A 19,201-nucleotide genomic window follows, 5' to 3' on the forward strand; every position below is an offset into this window, starting at 1 on the left:
CAATGACTTATATCTCTTATATATATCTCATGATTTGATCTGGTTTTGGTACCACAAAGTCCATGAATTCTCAAACCTTATTAGCTTCGGTATGCATCTTTCATTTCAGTCTCTGAAAGACCCAAAGTAGGCAAAGTCATTAACATTTTCACTTTTCAATCTCTTTCTTTTTTCATGTTACAAGATCTCTTTTATCCTTTTCTTTAAATTTTTCATCACAACTTCATCCTCATTCATAACCTCAAACACTCTTTAAACTTGGAAGAAATGAGACCCAGTTCTCTTGAAGAAGAACTAGGTCTGAATGATCACCAGAAACTTTTTGACATGCACAATCACCTTTAAGCTGTTGTTGCGTGTTTTAGGGTAGGTCAGCTCTCTTTTCTGATGTGGATGAAGCAGTCCTTGTGTCTGTTTATCTGCCAGGGCTTTGGGTATAAAGGAGATGGGGGTACCTGTTCTGCTCTCTCCTCTCATCTCTTCACACTAATAAGAGAAAAACAGGCTTAAATCCTAGTGGGGACACGCATGCTCTGCTTTTGAAAGCTCACAGAAGTGTGTGGACATTTCATTTGTATTCATCAACATGAGTTATGAGGATCAGCTTGTGCGAATGTGTCCAAAAAGATCGGTTTGGTTTGACATTTTTATTAGTAAAAGACACGTTGTTGGAATACAATATGCCAGCTTGTCTGCATGTGTGTGTGTGTGTGTGTGTGTACAACAGGGTGTGTGCATGTGAATAGCATCTCCCTTATCATCGCCTGAGGTGGCAAGGCACCGTAGGCCATAAGAAGGGGGCTTAAGCAGTGGGCTCTAAAGGCCTAATCACTTCACACTTTTCAAAGGCAAGAATGCCAATTAAAAGTGATAGGCTCAATATGGGCTTATGGGCTGCCACAGTGAAAAGTAACATGCCCAACATCAAAATCAATCGGCCGCCTCTCCTGGTCAGGAATAGTGGTTATCCAGCCGACGATCCAAGCGGAGCGTCTGGTAAATACATAGGATCTCATCCAGGGCTCAGGCTACAACACAGGCACAGGGGAGAGGCTGAGGGTCACAGCGAGGAGACGGGGGTTTATCATGTGTGCATGTGTCCGGGTACGTTGGGGATGAAATGGCATCTGAACTTCTTCTAAAAGCAGTTGGGAAAAGTGAGTGAATAAGTGAATGGGGATGAACTATGCGAACCGTATTGATGTTTAAATTGAACAGATAGTGTATATACCATGCAGCTTTCATCATACTTTAGTACATGTTTGGACAGAAATCTATAAAAGACAATCTGACAAAATGAGCAGACAAAGATAACAGATACAAATCGCCCTGAAACATGATCACACAGCAGTTTAGACAGAAAAAACTACTGCTAGTGCTACACATCTTGATTAGATGCAATTCAAGAAAGAGGAATAACTGACAAATCCAAATCAATAAAAGGCACAGATCTAAATCAAGGGCACTGGCATGAATTTCTGTGGAGAAGATTTTCACTCACCATTGTTCACTCTGAACAGTCGGAGGAAGCAATCCCCTGACATTCAGTGATTTATCTCACTGGAGTGAAATGTACAGGCTGCAATGTCAAAGCGGACATTTTTTGCTGGCATCTACTATAATCGCTGTAAGTCACACTATTCTGAAGCCATTTAAGGTGACATCCAGTTCCTTGCATTGGGGTGTGTGTGTGTGTGCGCGCGTGCGCGTGCACGTGCGTGTGCGCGTGTGTGTGTGTGCGTGTGCGCGCGCTTCAGACATCTAATATGCACTGACAAGCTGATAACATATTTCATGTCATACCTTTTGACATCATGAGCTAATAAAGATCGATTGCACTTTGTTCCCCGTCAATGACTGTTCGTACCGCCACCTCCACACGGACACACACAACGTCTAGGTGTGCCCGGACGTGTGTGTGTCAGGGAGGAAAGCGCGCGAGAGGGAGAGAGAGAAAGAGCGAAACAAAGTGTTTTTGCAAGGCTCAGCACTTTCCCTTCCAGAGATCAGATTCTGGCTGGACCCAATCGTCCCCCATGATGCTTTGCAGGTGGAAGTCTTGGAAATACTCCAGGAGGTGGCTGAAAAAGAGAGAGAGGAGGGGAGAGGGGTGAGATGATTTTATAACACATAGTAAAAGCCTCACATACACACAGTCACACTCATACAGCATTTTACTTACTTACGTTTTACTGCATTAGCACTTCCTTTTTGTGGTACATGATGAGAAAAGTGTGAAGTCTAAGCTCACAAAATTTAGAAGTGCACAGTACTCACAGCTAAGCCAATCATCATTCAAAGTTGTTTTCATCCCCGGACGCAGAAAAAAACCCATTTAGCTAAGGAAAATGTCTATGTTTGAAGAAAAACAATCTCTATTTCAAACAGTCCTGCTCATTGGACTCAGCATACTCACAAGTTGGGTGTTTGGCCTTCGACAAGATCCTCTTTGGGCACAGGGTACAGGGATTCATATGTGCGCTTCACTCCTGAGCCATGGATAGCATAAGAATTCATCTTGTTGACATTGGGAGGAAAATACGCCCAGGGGAGCAGTGCCTCACCCACCCACGTGTCCCCTGTAATCTTGGCATTAAACACTATGGGCAGTTGTTGCTAGAGAATGAAATCAAAAGAAAAAAAAGTTATTACTTATGACAAATCATCACAGCCCACTTGAAAGCCTCTAAATAATGTCTTTGAAGTCTGCTTACCACGAATGCTTGGCCTCTTCCTGAGAGCAACAATATCAGGTGTTGTCCATGTCTAAAATGAAAACACGAAGAAGATGTCTTGTTTTTTTGAAGTCAAGTCAATGTTTATCTATGTATGTTTCAAAGAGGTTTCAAAGGGCTTTACTTTGACAATCCAGCCAAACTGGCCCAAGCCTTTTAAAACCTCTCTGAAAAACCCAACACATAGGAAAATAAGAAGAAAAACCACAGGAAAAGCACAGTGATCCTGCCTCCTCAGACAAAGAAAAGGGGCTTATTTATTTACCTATTGGTGCCATAATTATACTGTATGATTATGTATAAACCTATGGTTAAAGACATAAATATTACAGTAACTTAATTGCAGGAAATGGCTAGGCATGTCTCTGTGTTGTACTTACGGACAAACCTCCACCTCTAGGTAATTGACAGTAGTATTATCCAGGAAGAAAGCCTCCACCACTGTGAATGTAAAGACCATCATTTAAAAAAGAAAAAAAATTCAACAACTACCATCCCAAACTGTTTCAAATCAAAATGAACACACAGATTAAGTAAAGTCAAGCATTTTCTTGGAAATCTCACTTAAACTTTCAAATAAGGTAATGAGGACCAACACATCCACTAACCTCGCAGAATTATCTACCTAGATTATAATGACGCGGTTTGCAATCTAATAAGTAACATTAATGAGGCCAAATAAGTGGGGCTCATTAACTGGAAATCGAACGTACTTAAGGTCAATTAGATAGGATTGTTATTACTCAACTTCATTACAGGGTTTAATTGCTGTGTCACCATAATAATGATAATGGAATTACTATTATGGCCTCATAAACACAGAAATCCCAGGTCCCTCCATCCTCATTGTACTATTTTCATAATTTCATATCAGCATGTAGAGGGACCCTAAAAATGGCTTTGCATATACTTTAGTAAATCATGACTGGAATTGCAAAAATATAATGACTCAGAATGAAGTGATGGGAACAATAAAAGCAACACCTGTACTACAAACTAATGCAATAACATTCAAATTTATATGACCTTTTCTAAATTTAGTAATGCATGTGAGATTTTCTAGCATGTGTAAACTGAATGAAAACTTAACAGCTTCTCCAGACCTGTTTCCCCATCTCCTTACCCACCTTCATAATCCCAGAGTCCAGGGAAGGCATGGCCAGGGGGCCCTGCAGGGGATTCAGGGTAATTGAAGAAGGGAGCGAAAACCTCCATCTTCAGTCCTCCAGCCCCAGGAGACAATTTGATCGTGACAGGGTCATGGGTCACTGGACTGCTGTCCCAGGTATGTCTGATCACAAATTCCATAGCCATACGAGGCCTGAAAGAAATAATCAGTCAGCGTGATTTTAAGTAGAGTAAAATCAATTCAATCTGCCATAGCCACACAGTGCAAAAATATATTGCAAACTTACATAGCCACACAGTATAGCACGACACAGACAAATGTTAAAAACTGGAGTCCATGTTTTACCCCCATGTTGCAAAAAGCCAGAGGACTCGAAATCCACCTGCCAAAATGATCTGAACAGTGCTTCAGCTGAGCTCACTGTGCCTTGACAAAGTCACTGTTTGGCTCTTTAAGCAGTGTCTTATCTAATTAGGTTAAGGACAAGTGCAATTCAACTAATAAATGATCAAGATTGGTACGTAATTACATCAAAGAGAGACTTGTGGTTATTGATTCAAATTGAACATGTCAGATAAATCATTCACCTTAATAAAGGGTGAGGAAAGGGCGCACTGTTCTTGCAACACACTCACCAAACTTCAGATGGAAATTGACCTGTTAACTGGTGGATTTATCTTTCATGTAGGAGGCTGTAGTTAATGGCAACAGATGGTAGAAACAGAATGGAAACGTAAATTATTTGATGTCACAATGAGTGCCCTATTATTGCCCCTATTTCCATCTCAAGTTAATTTCAAAATGAATTGCATACTCTTTTTAGATTCTTACAGTTCAGTGAACTGTGTCACCAACATGAAATAACAACTCAGTGAAAGCTTTCTCCTGTCTTGTTATTAAACGTTTTGGCCATAAGCATACAGACGAACAGAATTGCCAGAAGAAAACCAACGCAGCTACTTAATGTAAACATGTCAGATTCAGACAGGACAGCGTTCATGCTAAAGTCATCAGATAGCGCGGTCACTAGTTAATCACGAACACCCGTGGGATACAACAGTATTGCACACATTCTTTTTTGTTTGTGACGATAAGTTGAAAAGGTAGTCAGGTAATCTTCGCTATCAAGCAAATGACATAAAGGTTAACTTTGAAATGGAAATTGTACCTGAATGAGCTTCCTGATTCGCAGCGGAACCCGTTTTTCTCTGTCCGTGTTCCGGCGGAAGAACTTCACGAGCGCACAGCTTGACTGTCATTGGTCGTTGTTTGTGTACTTCAAAACGGACGGCGGACCGAAGGTTTAAGAAGAAGTTTACTTGTTTCTGCTCTTCGCCCTACGCGTACGATTACGACTCCGTACAATTGTATATTGTGTACCCTCCGCTTTTAAGTAAAACCCATATTTCGTTGAATGCAGTGTGTTTGTTTTGTAGCGCAGAGATTGTTTAGCATCGACGCTAGCTGGAGCCTGTCCGGACACTACTAGCTAGCCTGTTATTGTTTATATTTGCCTCCTTTTGTCATTGCACTCATTCGTTCCTCCCTGTTGCCCGCCGTGAAAAAAAAATGTTGACGGAACTGATCGATAATTTATGCTTTTATTGTATCTTCGATTTAGACTTCAACCGCAGCATGGAAGCAGACGTTGAATTTCTGCGTGATCAAGGTAAGAAAATATTCGCTAGTTTGTCAGAAAAGCCCAAACAACATAGTTGAAAAACATTAGTGTATGTGCTTCACTGTGTGTGTGTGTGTCTTTGTCCACAGTTCACAGGTTAAATTCTGCTCTCAGCCAGTATCAGGATGTGGATCACACAGTGTCAGCTCAGGTAAAGAGATGTCATTATAAACCTCTAACCTCTAACCTCTAAACCCAAAAACCTACTATGGTTTTTGGGGTTTGTAACTGTTCAAATGTCTTCTGAGGGTTTTCTGTACTAATTTGAGGACATTTTATAAAAGTGGTAGTAGTAGTTATGTAGTTACTTTGATTTGAAATTTGAAATATACAGGATACGTTACGTGTTTTTAAGTTTTTTAAGTTTACGTGTTTTAACGTATAAACGTATTAACGTATTACGACACCATGATGTGTTAATTTCCTGTTTTATCTCTTATGTCTGTCAGGTTGAAGAGTCAAGACAGACAGAGTCTCCTGCTCCCTGGATGTCGGACAGAAGGTGAGCTATGATGGCAATGACGTTTAAGTTCTCTAGCACAGTAGAAGTCTGAATGTCGTAACACGTGTGTGATACACATTACAGAAAGCAAATTGAACTATAGAACAGTAAACCGCTGACCTGAAACTTTTGAACAAGTAAATCAAGTCGAAGAAATAAGTCAAAATTTAAAAAAATAAATAAGAGGAGATGGGGTAGGAATGTTTATATCTCAGGCCAGTTTAAATTTTAGAGATTAGGTAATAAAAACAGATAAATCCCACACTACTAAATTAACCGAATGTGTTAAATCAAAAAGCTACACATTAATAAGATATGAAATAAAGGGCTTCAATGATTGGTTGGTGGGTTTAGTATACAACAGGTGAAGCCAAAAATACAGGAACAGATCCCAAGTCAAATTTTACCTCCAAAAATAAAGTGGGACAAATATGCTTCAGTGAGATCCGGGGCCTTGTTGTTGTGATTCATAGTTGGGAATATACAAACATTTGTTGATAAAAATTCAGCGGGGAGAAGCGATTTTTACACAAATAACATCATTATTCCTCCTGTTGTGTGTCTTTGATACAGTATTATGGCACCTTTAATAGCTGAGTATGATCATCACATGGAGGAAATGACTGAACAGCTGCAGAGATATCAGGTAAAAACATGCGTAGTAATGTGAAATGAGTGAGATGCACACAATCCATGCTGACATTGTCACCAAGATATTGTAAATATTGTATCTACAACTATAAAGTCAGAGAAGTGAAGTAGCGGAAAGACCCGGGACAACTTGTTTACACCATGCCGTCGTACGCTTTTGCGCTATCATTCATCGATTATCCCTTTCCCTTAAATCATCAGGTGCAGATGACAGATATCAAACTGAAGCTTGAGAGGGTTGTCAAGGAGAATGAAAGGTAAATTCTGCTCTATTGAATATGACAAGTGTGTGTGGGAGACAACAGAACATGGAATTCCTCACTTAATGTAGGCCTAAAATGTTTAGGGAATCATTAGTTGCATTGTGTTGATATCTGGTCCACTGTTGCAAAGCTCATATTATTATACATACACAGGTATATGTATTATTAGATAATGTTTTGCATTCATCATGGTGGCATTTTAACTAAAAATACTCCCAAATTATTTCAATAACCAAGCATGTCATACCTGTGAATGGAATGACTGTCCCCTGCTCCTTTTTTGCCAATCTCAATCATTCCCTTTGCCAGACTGCATGCTGAGCTTAGGCAGTCAGTGGCGAATCAGCTGCAGGCCCTGCCGGTCACTCCGGGGGTCGAGGGCAGCACACTGGAGGAGGAAGGAGTCATTAAAAGCCTTCAAGAACAGATCCGGCTTTCTGAACAGGTATCCATATGTAATATCTAAACCTAGAGCAGAGTAAAGTGCACATCCAGGTTTTCTATCCTACTACCAAGTTTCACCTGATATACTCTCAGTAACTTGGGGCATATGCTTTAGATAAACATTGAACAAAAACTTTGGAAATTTGTGTTTGGTAGATTATTTCTCTGTTGTAACAATGCTTCTTGGCAAAACATTTTATACCGTTGGAAAGCCTGTTTAGTCCCCTTTTAAATGATTCCCCATTTGTAAGGAATATGCCTTTGTGGGATGAGCAGCACAGCTGAGTATGTGGGTTGCGCTCATGAAAAATTTGCCAAATCTTCTCTGCCGATGCCAAACAGCTTATTCTGCTATTGACTCTTGTTCGGTGTTGTTAGGTGGATTGGATGATTGAAGTCTATCAGTAACAAGGAAGAAACGAGACATATTGGCAATTTTACAATTTATTCATTTAACAAACAGTCAGGAGCCAAAGTAGCGTGTGGAAAAACCATACACAGCCACAACAGCCTGGCACCTCCTTCTCATGCTGGTCAACAGCCTGGTCACGCACTGCTGTGGGGTGGCATTCCACTCCTCAACCAGTCGTTGATAAACCCCGCTCTGTGGGGGTGAGCATTGTCATCTTGGAGGATGGAGTTCAGTCCCAGACTGTGGAGATATGGGATTGCCACTGGATGCAGAATCTCATCTCGATATCAGCAGTGTGTGACTAGGCTGGTGACCAGCATGAGGAGGAGGTGCCAGCTGTTGTGGCTGTGTATGCTTCTTCCACACGCTACTGAGGCTCCTGACTGTTTGTTAAATGAATAAATTGTAAAATTGCCAATATGTCTTGTTTCTTCCTTGTTACTGATAGACTTCATAATAAACTTAATAATAAACTTCATAATAATAATAATAATCCAATCCACCAAACAACACCAAACAAGAGTCAATAGCAACAGCAGGGGGACTAAACAGGCTTACCAACGGTCTAAAATGTATTGCCAAGAAGCATTGTTGCAACAGAGAAATTATCTACCAAACACAAATTTCCGAACTTTTTGTCCGATGTTTATTATGTGACAATGAGCAACATGCAGAATTGCTACTTTGTGGGTTTAGGAGCGGGAACAGGCCATGGAGTTGTGGCAGACGGCAACCCAAGAGCTGGACAGCCTCCAGGAGGTCTACAAGAGGGCCGTCTCTGAAGGACAGGTCCACGGTGCTCACAGACAGCAGCTCAAGGTATTCCCCACTGCGTTCAAAGCCAATACACAAGACCTTCACCACTAGATGGAGCTATTACCTCATAAATCGGGTCAATCAAACCAGATTAGCCTCAGTAAATGCTTGACATCAACATGTTGTAATTACAAGCTGTTACTTTTATTGAATGCCCACTTTTTTCATTCACAGGATCAGCTCCTCCAGTTCCAACAGCACACACACAAAATCCAAGCGGCCAATCAGAAACTGGAATTGGTAAGTAATGGGTGATTAAAAGCATGTTAAATGATTGCCTTCCATTTAGTTACGGAATTGAAATGCTGTGCACATCTCAGAAATGACTACTTCAATAATTAATGTTGTAACTGTAGTGGCACTTCTTGCTTGCTCTTATGTATGGATGTGTTACTTTGTGGGTAAGCTTGACAAACTGAGTTAAACTGAGTCACCTGTGAGACTAGGTAACTTTTCTGTAAATGTTTAATTAGAAACACACAAAATAACAATGTCAAACTAAGGTGAAAATGTTGCTTCCCAAAGTGTCACACTCCAAAGATCCTTAATTAAATGATAGTAATGTGACGTCATCCAAACAGAGTAACAACAATGACAGTTTCTAAAAACCATTGGTGGTCAGCAAAAAGTAGGTTGTATAATTGACACTATTTTGTCTCACACATACACACTGTCTCTCTTTTCTCTCATTCACTCACACACACTCACACGCACACACACACACAGGGCCAGGTTGTGACTTGGACACCATACAGAGTGCGAGGAGAGTAATGCTATATCCCTCTGTTGCATTTTTAATGGGCGGGCCTTGGGTTTTCCCCTCTGACTTTTCATACAAGCATCCTTTTTCATTCACCGTATGTGACAGAATAGGTGAGGTAGACCATGATTCTAACTATGAACAGTATAGAGTGACAAAGGCTCCTTGGGGTTTATATAAGGACACAGCGGGGTTTAAGAGAGAGGTTTTGAGGAAAAGTTGTTTTTTAGATACAGCTCGATTTCTTTTGAGTTATGCCTCACCAATGGCACTCTTGTATTTCTTGTCACACACAGACTAACCAGCAGTTCCTGAGGACAGTCACAGAGCAGAGCTCGGAGATGGAGCAGCTACGCTGCCAGCTCAGGTAACGCAATACCCTGTAGCTTCATAATGGCTGCTGGCAGAGTTCTTGCTGTGTGAACCCTTTACAGCACTGAAATACAGCTGGGTTCCACACTCGGTTGAATTAAATCCCCTTTACAACCAGCTTGCCGTCCTCTGCCGGGTGTAAAGTGGTTTCCTCGTGTCCAGTGAATTGCATGGTCAGTTTTGAACACATAGTGCAGGTTACTCTGTTAAAGGATTAGAAATAGAATAGGTTATGAATTTGCTCTCACACTGGTTGAGCCCCAATTGTACTATAAATACAGTTGAATACAGGAATGCACCAAAGGCTGGTGATGTAAAAAGGGTGTGAGGATTCAACAGAGGATTCAATAGCCACAATTCCAGATGCAGTACTTAGTGTGTCTTTGGTGCAGAACATAAAACTTTCAACCAGATAAAGCTATGAAAAGAAAATACAGCAGCAAGAATTTACTCTCTAATATAACGTTATATATTCGTGATATTATTTGTTTCTATGGCTCCTGATGTAGGCAAGCCAAGACTGAGCAAAGGACGGCCACAGCTAAGGTGGACGAGATGACCAGATTGTTCCAGAACGCTCAGGACCAGATGCAGAGACGGGTGGGTGACGATATACAACAAGTAGAAGGAAATAAAGTGCAGTATGATGTTAATTGTTCTATGAATGAAAATGTGGATAAACCGATCAATGAAACTGTGTTGTGTATGCGTCTGTCTCTAGGAGGAAGATGCGTCAGAGGCTCAGGGCCGTGAGGAAGCAGCAGACAGAAGACTTCAGCAGCTTCAGTCATCCTTGAGTCAGCTAGAGAACAGGTAAAAGCACAACTTCCACTGCTGCTCCACCAGCAGTGCCTTTCTACCATTTATCTATCTTATTTATCCTGTGTCAAGCGTTCGGCCTACCAAGACAAATAAGAGATTTTCTTTCTTTTCGCTTACTTGATTTTGCGTTCTGCTGCTTTTTCCTCTGTAAGCGCTGTCTGAAGGATTTTTAAAAGGCGCAAAATTGAGAAAGACGAGTGCGACCTACATAGTACTATTTTCTGTATTCTTGATCGATTCAACAGTTTGATCAGATGTCAAAAGTATTCAGGATGGTGGAATTTAGAGAGTTGAATACCGGGCAGGCAATGGACCATCTATTCCAATCTCTGTGGTGGTCACCAAATACCAGAATATCAAATATATCACTTAAGAGGAGTATTCTTCCACAGAATCCCCAAATGCATAAACTAAGAGCAAAGAATATTTGAAAGTGTCATAGAATTCTACATCAATTATTCTCTGGCATAGCTGCTTATTTCACTCATGTATTCCCCTGCCAGGCTCAAAGCTGCTTCTCTGGAGGCAGAGGCGGTTCGCAGAGAGCAAACGCTGTGGGAAAGAAAGGTTGGGGAGCTCCAGACCCGCTGTGCCTCCCTCGAGGAGGAGAAGTACGACGCCCTGGCCAAAATCCGAGAGAGCGTTCAGGTGGCGGAGGAGGCTGCTTTACAGAAGGAACAGGTGTCTCTCCCTCTCCCATCCTTTAATGTGCCTTCATTTCATTTATTTCACCCCTTGGCTCTATTAAATGTCAAACGGTATAGAGGGAATATACATCACACCAATTGCAGAGACTAAAAAGAAGTTAAATAAATGTTATTGCCTTTCCCATCACAATGATGTCTGGCACACATTATATTCTGCAATAAATACTTTTCAAACCTTAAGTCTGCTTCGGTTAAACATATACATTTCATTTTTTTAAAAACCTTTGTTGCAGCTTTAAGCAGTTTATATTGCCACATCAGACGCCACAGTCTACTTAGCTTAGCCTTTTATCAAGCCTGTTGCTGCCCTCTCCATTCAGGTCTTGTTAATGGAGAAACAGAAGACAGAAGAACTGGAGAGGACAAAGGAGGTCATCCGACACTTGATCCAGGATGCTGCGGTCCACACTAGGAAGGAGGTGGGGAGGAGTGAATGGTTGTGTACATGTTGATATAATCTGTACTCATAAGCTACCAAAGGAATCGTGGCTTTTCAAAGGTTACGAGGGAAGTCTGGATACTATATGCTGAGATTCCCAAAGAAATAAATATTCATAATAACTTAAAAACCATTGCATGACCAATTCTACAAACTACAACAGTGCTATCAAAACTAAAGCGTTGCACTTCCTTCTACCACAACCCAGGCTGCGTGATTAATGCTCTATTATTGATCTAGCTCTATCATCTATTATTTACAGTTACATCCTGTCAATGAGGCCGAGGATGTGATTGTGGTGCAGCCCGTAGTCCAGTGTTGTGTTTAACTGTTGGTAGAATACACTCTTATTGAGTGATTGATTATCTGACAGGAATGAATGCTTAGATCTCTGAAAACACCTTGAGATTGAATTATTTTCCCTGGATGAGTGTGGGGGACAGACAATAGCGTGTGTGTTGTCTTGCTTGCTGCCTGTCTAAAGGAAAAGAGAAATACAGAGCAGCTCTAGTTTCAAATCAAAATAGTCATTGTACATATTGGTGTATGACTACATGTGACATTACCTGTAACAGGTGGAAAATGTGCGTCAGCAGTACAACCTTCAAATACATCATATGGCTGAGGAGCTGACCGCCTTACAGCTGGTAAGAAGCTGCTGCTCAATGCTTTTTTTTCTTCATTTTTTCTGGTTTTGTTTTTTCATCATCATGCCAAAATCTGTTCCTCTGCCTGACTCACTCTCCACCTTTCTGCAGGAGTGTGCCGATAAGGAGTCTCAGATTGAGAGGTCGTTGAGAGAGAGAAAGGCTGTAGAGGAGGAGTTGGAGAAGGTAGTGTAGTAGATACATACTAGAATGTGTCCTTGAAGCCACCAATTGAAATACAATCTTAAAGCTTACTTCAGAATTGCGACGGTCATTTTGAACAAACACAGCACTTTTGGTTGTTGTAGTAGTGCTTTCTTTTGTGTTTGTTTTAGGTGTATAAGGAGGGCAGGGGAGAGCCAGAGTACAGGAAAATAGATGCCCTTCACCAGAGGTGTCTAGATGCAGAACGGATGAAGGATGACATGGGCATCACTCTGCAAATCACTCAGAACAAACTCAAAAAGATGGAGATTGAGTAAGTGGGATAGTTAGTCTTTGTAGGATGACTAATTTACAGGGTATACCTATCGAAACAAGTCTTCTTCTATTCAACCAGATGCTAAATATGGAAGTCCCAAAGGAAGAGAGAGGTTCCCCCTGTGTCACTTTGAATTAAAATCTCAAACTCATCTTCCTTTGTTTATCCATTCATCTCTCCATTTGTAGCTACACAGAGGAGCTGTCACGCTGCCAAGAGGAAGTACGCCGGTTGCACGGCTCCCTTGCGGCATCCAGGGACGACTGTGTAGGTGTCAGCGAGGAGCGGCTGCAGCTGCAACAGGAGAACCAACAGCTCCGCAAGGAGATGGATGAGCTGCGCAAGGCTACCCTGTTGGCCCAAAAGAAGGCTAAACAACAGGTAGCACATAAGGAAGGAAGGAGTAGAATCGGAATGTGATTAAATAAGAAGGAGGCTGGCGCTATTAGTTGTTTATGCCAAGAAGAAGCAAATCATGAGCTCACAAACGGTTACTGTACAGGTCGCCATTGCAAACAGTGGCCTTTGAATAATCTGTAGAAATGAAAGTGACCCCTAACACTGCGTCTCCTTGTTTCCTAGGTGTCACAGATGGAACAGGAGTACAGTCTGAAGGAGAGGGGACTTGATGCCCGGGTGCAGGAGCTGGAGCAATGCAGCCAAAGCTCCAGTGCTGATCTGACCCGCCTCCTCACAGCGCAGCAGAGAAGCGCTCAGCGTTGGAAGGAGGAGGCCAAAAACTTGACACAGGCCTTTGAAACTAAAGTCACCAGTCTCAAGTAAGAGTCCCACACTGGTAGCTTTACAGGAAAGGGTGTGAGATGTGTGTATGATGGAGAGGAAATAGAGGTAATAAGCTGAGAAAACGGCTTTGAGAAACAAAGTTTATCTGATTCACATTCTGAAACTGTGCCGGGAAAATCTTGGCAGGGAAAGTAACGGCAAACCCTTCTGTGTCCTTGGGAAACTCCAGTTAAATGGTGTTGGAGCTTCTCTAGAGGACACAGCAGACACTTCTGGCTTCTCTGGGTGATTATTCATAAAGGCGTTTATGTGCTTGGAGGGATTTGACATTGACATATGACATTTTTATCTTTTTGTCACCATGTTGGTATGGTATTTACTTACACTGAGGATGTAAATAAGCATGTGTTTGCATTAGACTAACTCCATTTTTCAGGGTAATTAGTTTTTGAGAGAGAAATGGGAGAAATGCACATTTTTATTTTATTCTTTTCAGGTCAGAGCTCAATCGGCAAAAGCAGCGTTCATACGAGCTTGAGACGCAGCTTGGAACTGATCATAATAGCATTGCTGAGGTGAGTGTAACACACACACACACCCACACAGAGAAAACCTGCAGCTTGATTTACAGTACCAGATGGGTGTGTGATTGAGAGTAGACTTTCAGATTCGTAAAAGAAACCGACATTGTCACAGGAATGTACTAACCTGCCCTTACATTTTTGATAAGTTTCCTCCTCCGCATCTCTGACTGACCACAGAACAGATTGAACAATTTTTATAGTGGTTACTGACACAGCCCTGCACTTGTTCCGTCCTTCTACAGTTTGTTGTCTTTGTAGTGAAAATAACTATCTAATTTATATACAGTATAGATTTTGTTTACAGTACATAACAATACCGTATCAAAAACTGAAACTTTTTTGTGAATGTAACTCCACTTAACATGTGTGTACACACGTGTGATTTTAGTATGAGAGGCAGCTAGCAGAGTACCAAGAGAAGACCAATCGTCTGCAGAGACGCTTAACACAAGCAGAGCAAAGGGCAACTACAGCTGCACAACAGGTACGGCTACAGACATAAAGTGTCTCTTTCATGCCATTCAACACAATGAAATCGAAACCAAGATGTTACCTGTTCATGCTCTCAAAATAGATGTGTAAAACTATACAAAAGAATATATTTCATTTCATTGGAACACATTTATCTCTTTTATTTTACAGTTGAGTATGTTTGCGTCACAGCGAAGGAAAACAGCAAAGGTGGATCCAGAGACTTTGTGGCAGTGACTGTCCCATGGTACAAGAACATCAAACAGAGCCAAGTGTTCAGAACTCTTCGCTTTGTGTTGTAGTTACGAGTTCTGGCTGTTGTGAACCAAAAAGCATTCCGAGGTGAAGCTATAAAACAGCCTCGCCTCAGGTGTTGCCTCAGTGCTCTTGTAGTCATTACAGGGCAACTTGTTCCTGTATGTTCCCTGTACTGTTGCACCATGTTTGACTGGTGCGTTCAACTGTGAAGTCTGACGTGTTCAGTGTCAAACCAACTTTATTGCCACAACAAAACCTTTCACACATTGGGTTTAAATGTTCTTGAGAGATAGTTTAATGATACTTTTATTTATACACATTTTTTATATTTATTTGTAATGTAATCTTTGTAATGTAAGGTACTGGATTTTGGGCACAGTTATGAAATAGAGGACCTGCATTTGTTAAATTGTACAAAACTAAAATAATTAGAAAGAAAGAGAAGAAACAAAAGATTTGGCTTTCCACGCTGATGTTTACATGTTAAATGTATCAAATGTCCCATGGTTTTATAGCTTTTAGATGAAATACACCATCAAATTGTAGTAAAAACAGCTTATCTTCTGATTGGAGAGGAAACTGCTGACACGGAGCCCAGGTCTGTGTCCAAATGCTCAACCGATGGCCCACCTGTGCTCAGCGTCTCTCTTTTGTGTTTGGCATCATTTTCTCTTCTTTTTTTTTCTTCATCCTTCCCTGGATACAGCGGAGATGTATCAAGTTATGATATCCCATTCATATCCCATTCATCTTTTTTGTTATTAGGCTGGCACAGACCATTTTTATATTTCACTCACAAAGGTCAAGACCCCAGTGACCTCATACCTGGCTACAGAAATGCTGACTTAACAGATAGAAAGTCCCCAGACTTCCAGTAAAAAGGTGACTGATGTAACACTGAATGTTGTTGAAAAGGAGGTGGGATGGATCATGATTGATATGCAGTACACTGCCTCTGTATCTGTGGCCTGCATTCTCTGTGCTTCAATAAAGATAGCTTACCCACAATTTGATTTTCCTGTGGTAATTTCCCAAATTTTGCAACAAATTTTATAATCACAAACAAACACAAAGAATATGCATACAACAACCTTTATTATTACAATTAACATTAACATTATAATCATCTACTGTTAGTTTTAGTTAGTTTTAATGTAATGCTAGTTTAGACAAACACATTTAATTAAATCAGTATGTTACATGAAAATAAAGAAACACAATGTTGACGTAAACTTCATCAAACACATCACCGCTCTCGTGGTATCAGCTGTGCCTCTAGTATTCTAGTATCCTCTCTGTGTGTGTCTGTGTTTGTGTGGTGTGGGCGTGGCGTCCTTACCTGACTCGTCTGGTTCCCGGCTGATTGCACACACAGTCTTCCATCCAGCTCATCCTCCCACAGCATATCTACTCTGGCTCTTGATCCACACTTCGCCAGATTGTTTTGTCAGCCACAGTGGTAACAAACGCTTCAGGCCTCAACTCTTTTTGTCAGTGTATTTGAAGTGTTTTTCCTCGCTAACTGTTTCATCCCTCTCCCCCTCCAGTGCTCCTTGACCACTGCTCGCCAGCCTGCCTGCCAGGCTGCTCGCCTCACTCCACAAACCTCTTCTCTCAGCTTCCTCCTTTGACAGTTCATGCAAATCTCCCTGGTCCATCTCGCCCTCCAGCCCTCTGCCTCTGCCTTTGCCAGCACCCTCTCTGCTCCATCCACCTCCACTCCCCGCTTCCCTGGTATTAAAACCCTTTTCATTTCCTTATGCCATTCTGTGTCTATGTTTTAGTTCACCTTACGAATCTTAACAACCACCTTCACCTTACTTAGATTGTAATGCTGTTTGTGTAGGTGGCCCGGGCTTGACTTGATGAGCTGAATGTGCTAGTCTCATCTGTGCAGCTTTTCTCTAATTCCTCACACACAGTTTTGATTTATCTTTGTATTTTTTGTGAAATGTATGCGGTAAAAAGGTAAGTTATGCAGTAAAATGGGAAATTATGCTGCGTGGCAGGAAAATAACTGGACAACAGCGCAATAGCTCAGACTCAAGTTTTTATCTAGAGATACGCACTAAGTAAAGTCTTTAACTTTTCTCCACAAAAGCATTGTACAGCTGCCAGTCTTGAATTTTGTCAGGCCACTGCAATGGTCTTTTTCGAGGGTAATTTTCATTTTTTTCCACACAAACTGTACAAGAGAAGCCAAAACACAGAGTTAATCATGCTCACTCTGTACTCCTACATTACGGACACTTTTTTTACATTCAATTGTAATTTAATAATTAATAATATTATTAATAATCATTTTATTCGTGTACTTATTTATTTGTACTCAATACAGCTGTGAATGGCTGTGTGCTTTTGATTCACTATATACAGTGGGTCCAACCAATTGTGTGTGTGAGTTTAATGATGAATATTTGCTAACAATTAACTATAGAATTTGCACTTCTGTAAACCCCCAGCAGAGGGCAGTCTTTGTCAAAGAAGCCGCGATTCCTCAAGACTACTCACTGCTACAATTCAGCCCAACGTGAAAGCAAACAAGGAAACAACAGAGACTAAATCACTGCCATTTATTGCCAAAAGTGCTGCTTTATCACAGCCGTATATGAACCGTGGAAAAGTGGCAATGTGGGATGTGGGATTCACTAAGTCAGCGTCAAACATAACATGGCGTTTAAAACAATCGGATCGTTAGGGACTATGTTGCCGGGCTGTATTGTCAAGTGAGATTTCTGTTGCTAAGAAACCGTAAACTCTTGGCCGTGGACAGTTACTTAGAGCGTAAAATAATTCTAACCAAAACATTTTGGAGCAGATTTTTGTGCGGTTGGGTTGTGTATGTTCATTTTGAATTTAATACTAATTCCTGATGAATATATTTACCATATATGCGGTTTAAAAAGTTGTCTCTCTATCATTGCATTACTGTTTCATTTATAGCAGGTAAGCTAGTTAGCCGTCATTAGCTTACGTCAACCTCTGTCATTTGCTGTTTTCGTGTCGTGCTGCGTTTGCAGCCTACTATTTATGTAGGGAATGTGCAAATTTAAAGAAAATGTTTCGTCGTTTTCGCTCCATATATTGTTTGAACTGTTTATCATAACTTATTTTTTAGTTTTGTGGTGAGTGGTTTTGTTGTTTTAATTCACTGCCAAATTATACCACAATTCCTATTGATTTCATTTTCAAAGTTAAAGCCCTCCACACTTAATATAACTTTAACTGTTACTAATCAGCCAATTTATTACTGCCAGCAAAATGCAACACAAGATTATTCCATTTCTATTTTGTGTGTCAAAAGTCAAGACTGTCATTCTGGTGTTCCCATGGTTGGATTTTCCCAGAATAACCACCAATCAGCTAAATCCATGGATTGCTATAAAAACATGCATTTACATTAGATGGTTCCACTTCACGGAGATCAATTTGCACATCAATTTGTCACTGTACAATTTACAAGTCATTCTTTTTCAATTCAGGAGCCAGTATTATGTCCTCCACTTCTCGCAAGGACTCTCAGGCGTTCTTGTCTGGGCAAAGCAAGGAAAATGAATCCAAAGGTGAGTACATATTGTTAATGTATGGGGCTATGTATTTTGCACGTAAGCCCCTCCAACCTACTCCTCAGATAGTCAACAAAATAACTGTAGTAAGGCAAACTTTTTTGTCATACCATTGCAGAGCGGCTGGACAAACTGGAGATACAGCGCCAACCAAGGCTTCCTGTCCATGTTGTAGATATACAGGTACAAAGACAGACAATATGCCTATGTGCCAAATCAGCATAGGCTATTCAATCCCATGCCCTTAATCTAAGTGTTTAATATTAAAGTGATTACAATGCTAAAGAAATCTATGCCTATGTTCTTCACATTCACCTACTTAATCTAGGCTATGCTAAAGAGACCACTTATCCGGAAAGAACCCACTTCCCTCCACTTGAAAGCCCGGGAGAGGATGTTTGTTCTAGGATGGTTTCCACCTTTACCTTCCTCACAGGGAACAGAGCAGCATCACAGACATCAGAAACATCCATCACCTGTCCCTCTACCTCCACTACTAGCCAATGTCACAACCAAGGTCAGAGATAGGCCCAATGATTGAGTAGATAGCATTACTTCAATATATATACACTTGATTTTTCTTGCTTGTCTGTCACTCCTCCAGGACCGATTGTCCCATAATGTGGGTTCAACCTCTCCTCCCTCACCAACCACTGGACAAACCTCATCTCTCCAAAGAAGTGAACAACTGTCTCCTATCATCACTCATTCTCGGTT

The 19,201-nt window shown here is 41.0% G+C and overlaps 2 protein-coding genes across 5 annotated transcripts; one reads left to right on the forward strand and one right to left on the reverse strand.

Annotated features, from left to right (window-relative positions):
• Nucleotides 1-488: 488 nt before the first annotated feature.
• cunh4orf33 (chromosome unknown C4orf33 homolog) lies at nt 489-5,075 on the reverse strand. Of its 3 annotated transcripts, none has more exons than XM_076145841.1 (6): nt 4,151-4,472; nt 3,863-4,056; nt 3,116-3,176; nt 2,715-2,766; nt 2,417-2,616; nt 489-2,081 (listed from the first exon to the last, which is right to left on the reverse strand). In XM_076145841.1, exons 1-6 carry the CDS (start codon nt 4,213-4,215, stop codon nt 1,985-1,987), a joined length of 669 nt encoding a protein of 222 aa, XP_076001956.1. In that variant the 5' UTR covers nt 4,216-4,472; the 3' UTR covers nt 489-1,984. The 3 variants fall into 3 exon arrangements, with proteins under 3 accessions (XP_076001956.1, XP_076001958.1, XP_076001957.1); XM_076145843.1 differs by lacking the exon at nt 4,151-4,472 and adding an exon at nt 4,500-4,962 and having other exon boundaries at nt 497-2,081; XM_076145842.1 differs by lacking the exon at nt 4,151-4,472 and adding an exon at nt 5,033-5,075 and having other exon boundaries at nt 499-2,081.
• A 33-nt stretch (nt 5,076-5,108) lies between these two features.
• sclt1 (sodium channel and clathrin linker 1) lies at nt 5,109-15,918 on the forward strand. Of its 2 annotated transcripts, none has more exons than XM_076145794.1 (22): nt 5,109-5,165; nt 5,486-5,533; nt 5,635-5,696; nt 5,995-6,047; nt 6,621-6,693; nt 6,900-6,955; nt 7,271-7,406; nt 8,514-8,636; nt 8,808-8,873; nt 9,690-9,760; nt 10,275-10,365; nt 10,487-10,578; nt 11,091-11,268; nt 11,615-11,713; nt 12,309-12,380; nt 12,492-12,566; nt 12,716-12,858; nt 13,050-13,242; nt 13,444-13,640; nt 14,102-14,180; nt 14,578-14,673; nt 14,832-15,918. In XM_076145794.1, the coding sequence occupies exons 2-22, from the start codon at nt 5,500-5,502 to the stop codon at nt 14,895-14,897; spliced, it is 2,055 nt and encodes a 684-aa protein (XP_076001909.1). In that variant the 5' UTR covers nt 5,109-5,165; nt 5,486-5,499; the 3' UTR covers nt 14,898-15,918. The 2 variants fall into 2 exon arrangements, with proteins under 2 accessions (XP_076001909.1, XP_076001908.1); XM_076145793.1 differs by having other exon boundaries at nt 5,128-5,207.
• The last annotated feature ends 3,283 nt before the right edge of the window (nt 15,919-19,201 follow it).

Source organism: Genypterus blacodes, unplaced genomic scaffold, assembly GCF_046128005.1.
Source record: "Genypterus blacodes isolate CSIRO-AG114 ecotype Tasmania unplaced genomic scaffold, CSIRO-AGI_Gbla_v1 ptg000030l_1, whole genome shotgun sequence".
NCBI lineage: Eukaryota > Metazoa > Chordata > Actinopteri > Ophidiiformes > Ophidiidae > Genypterus > Genypterus blacodes.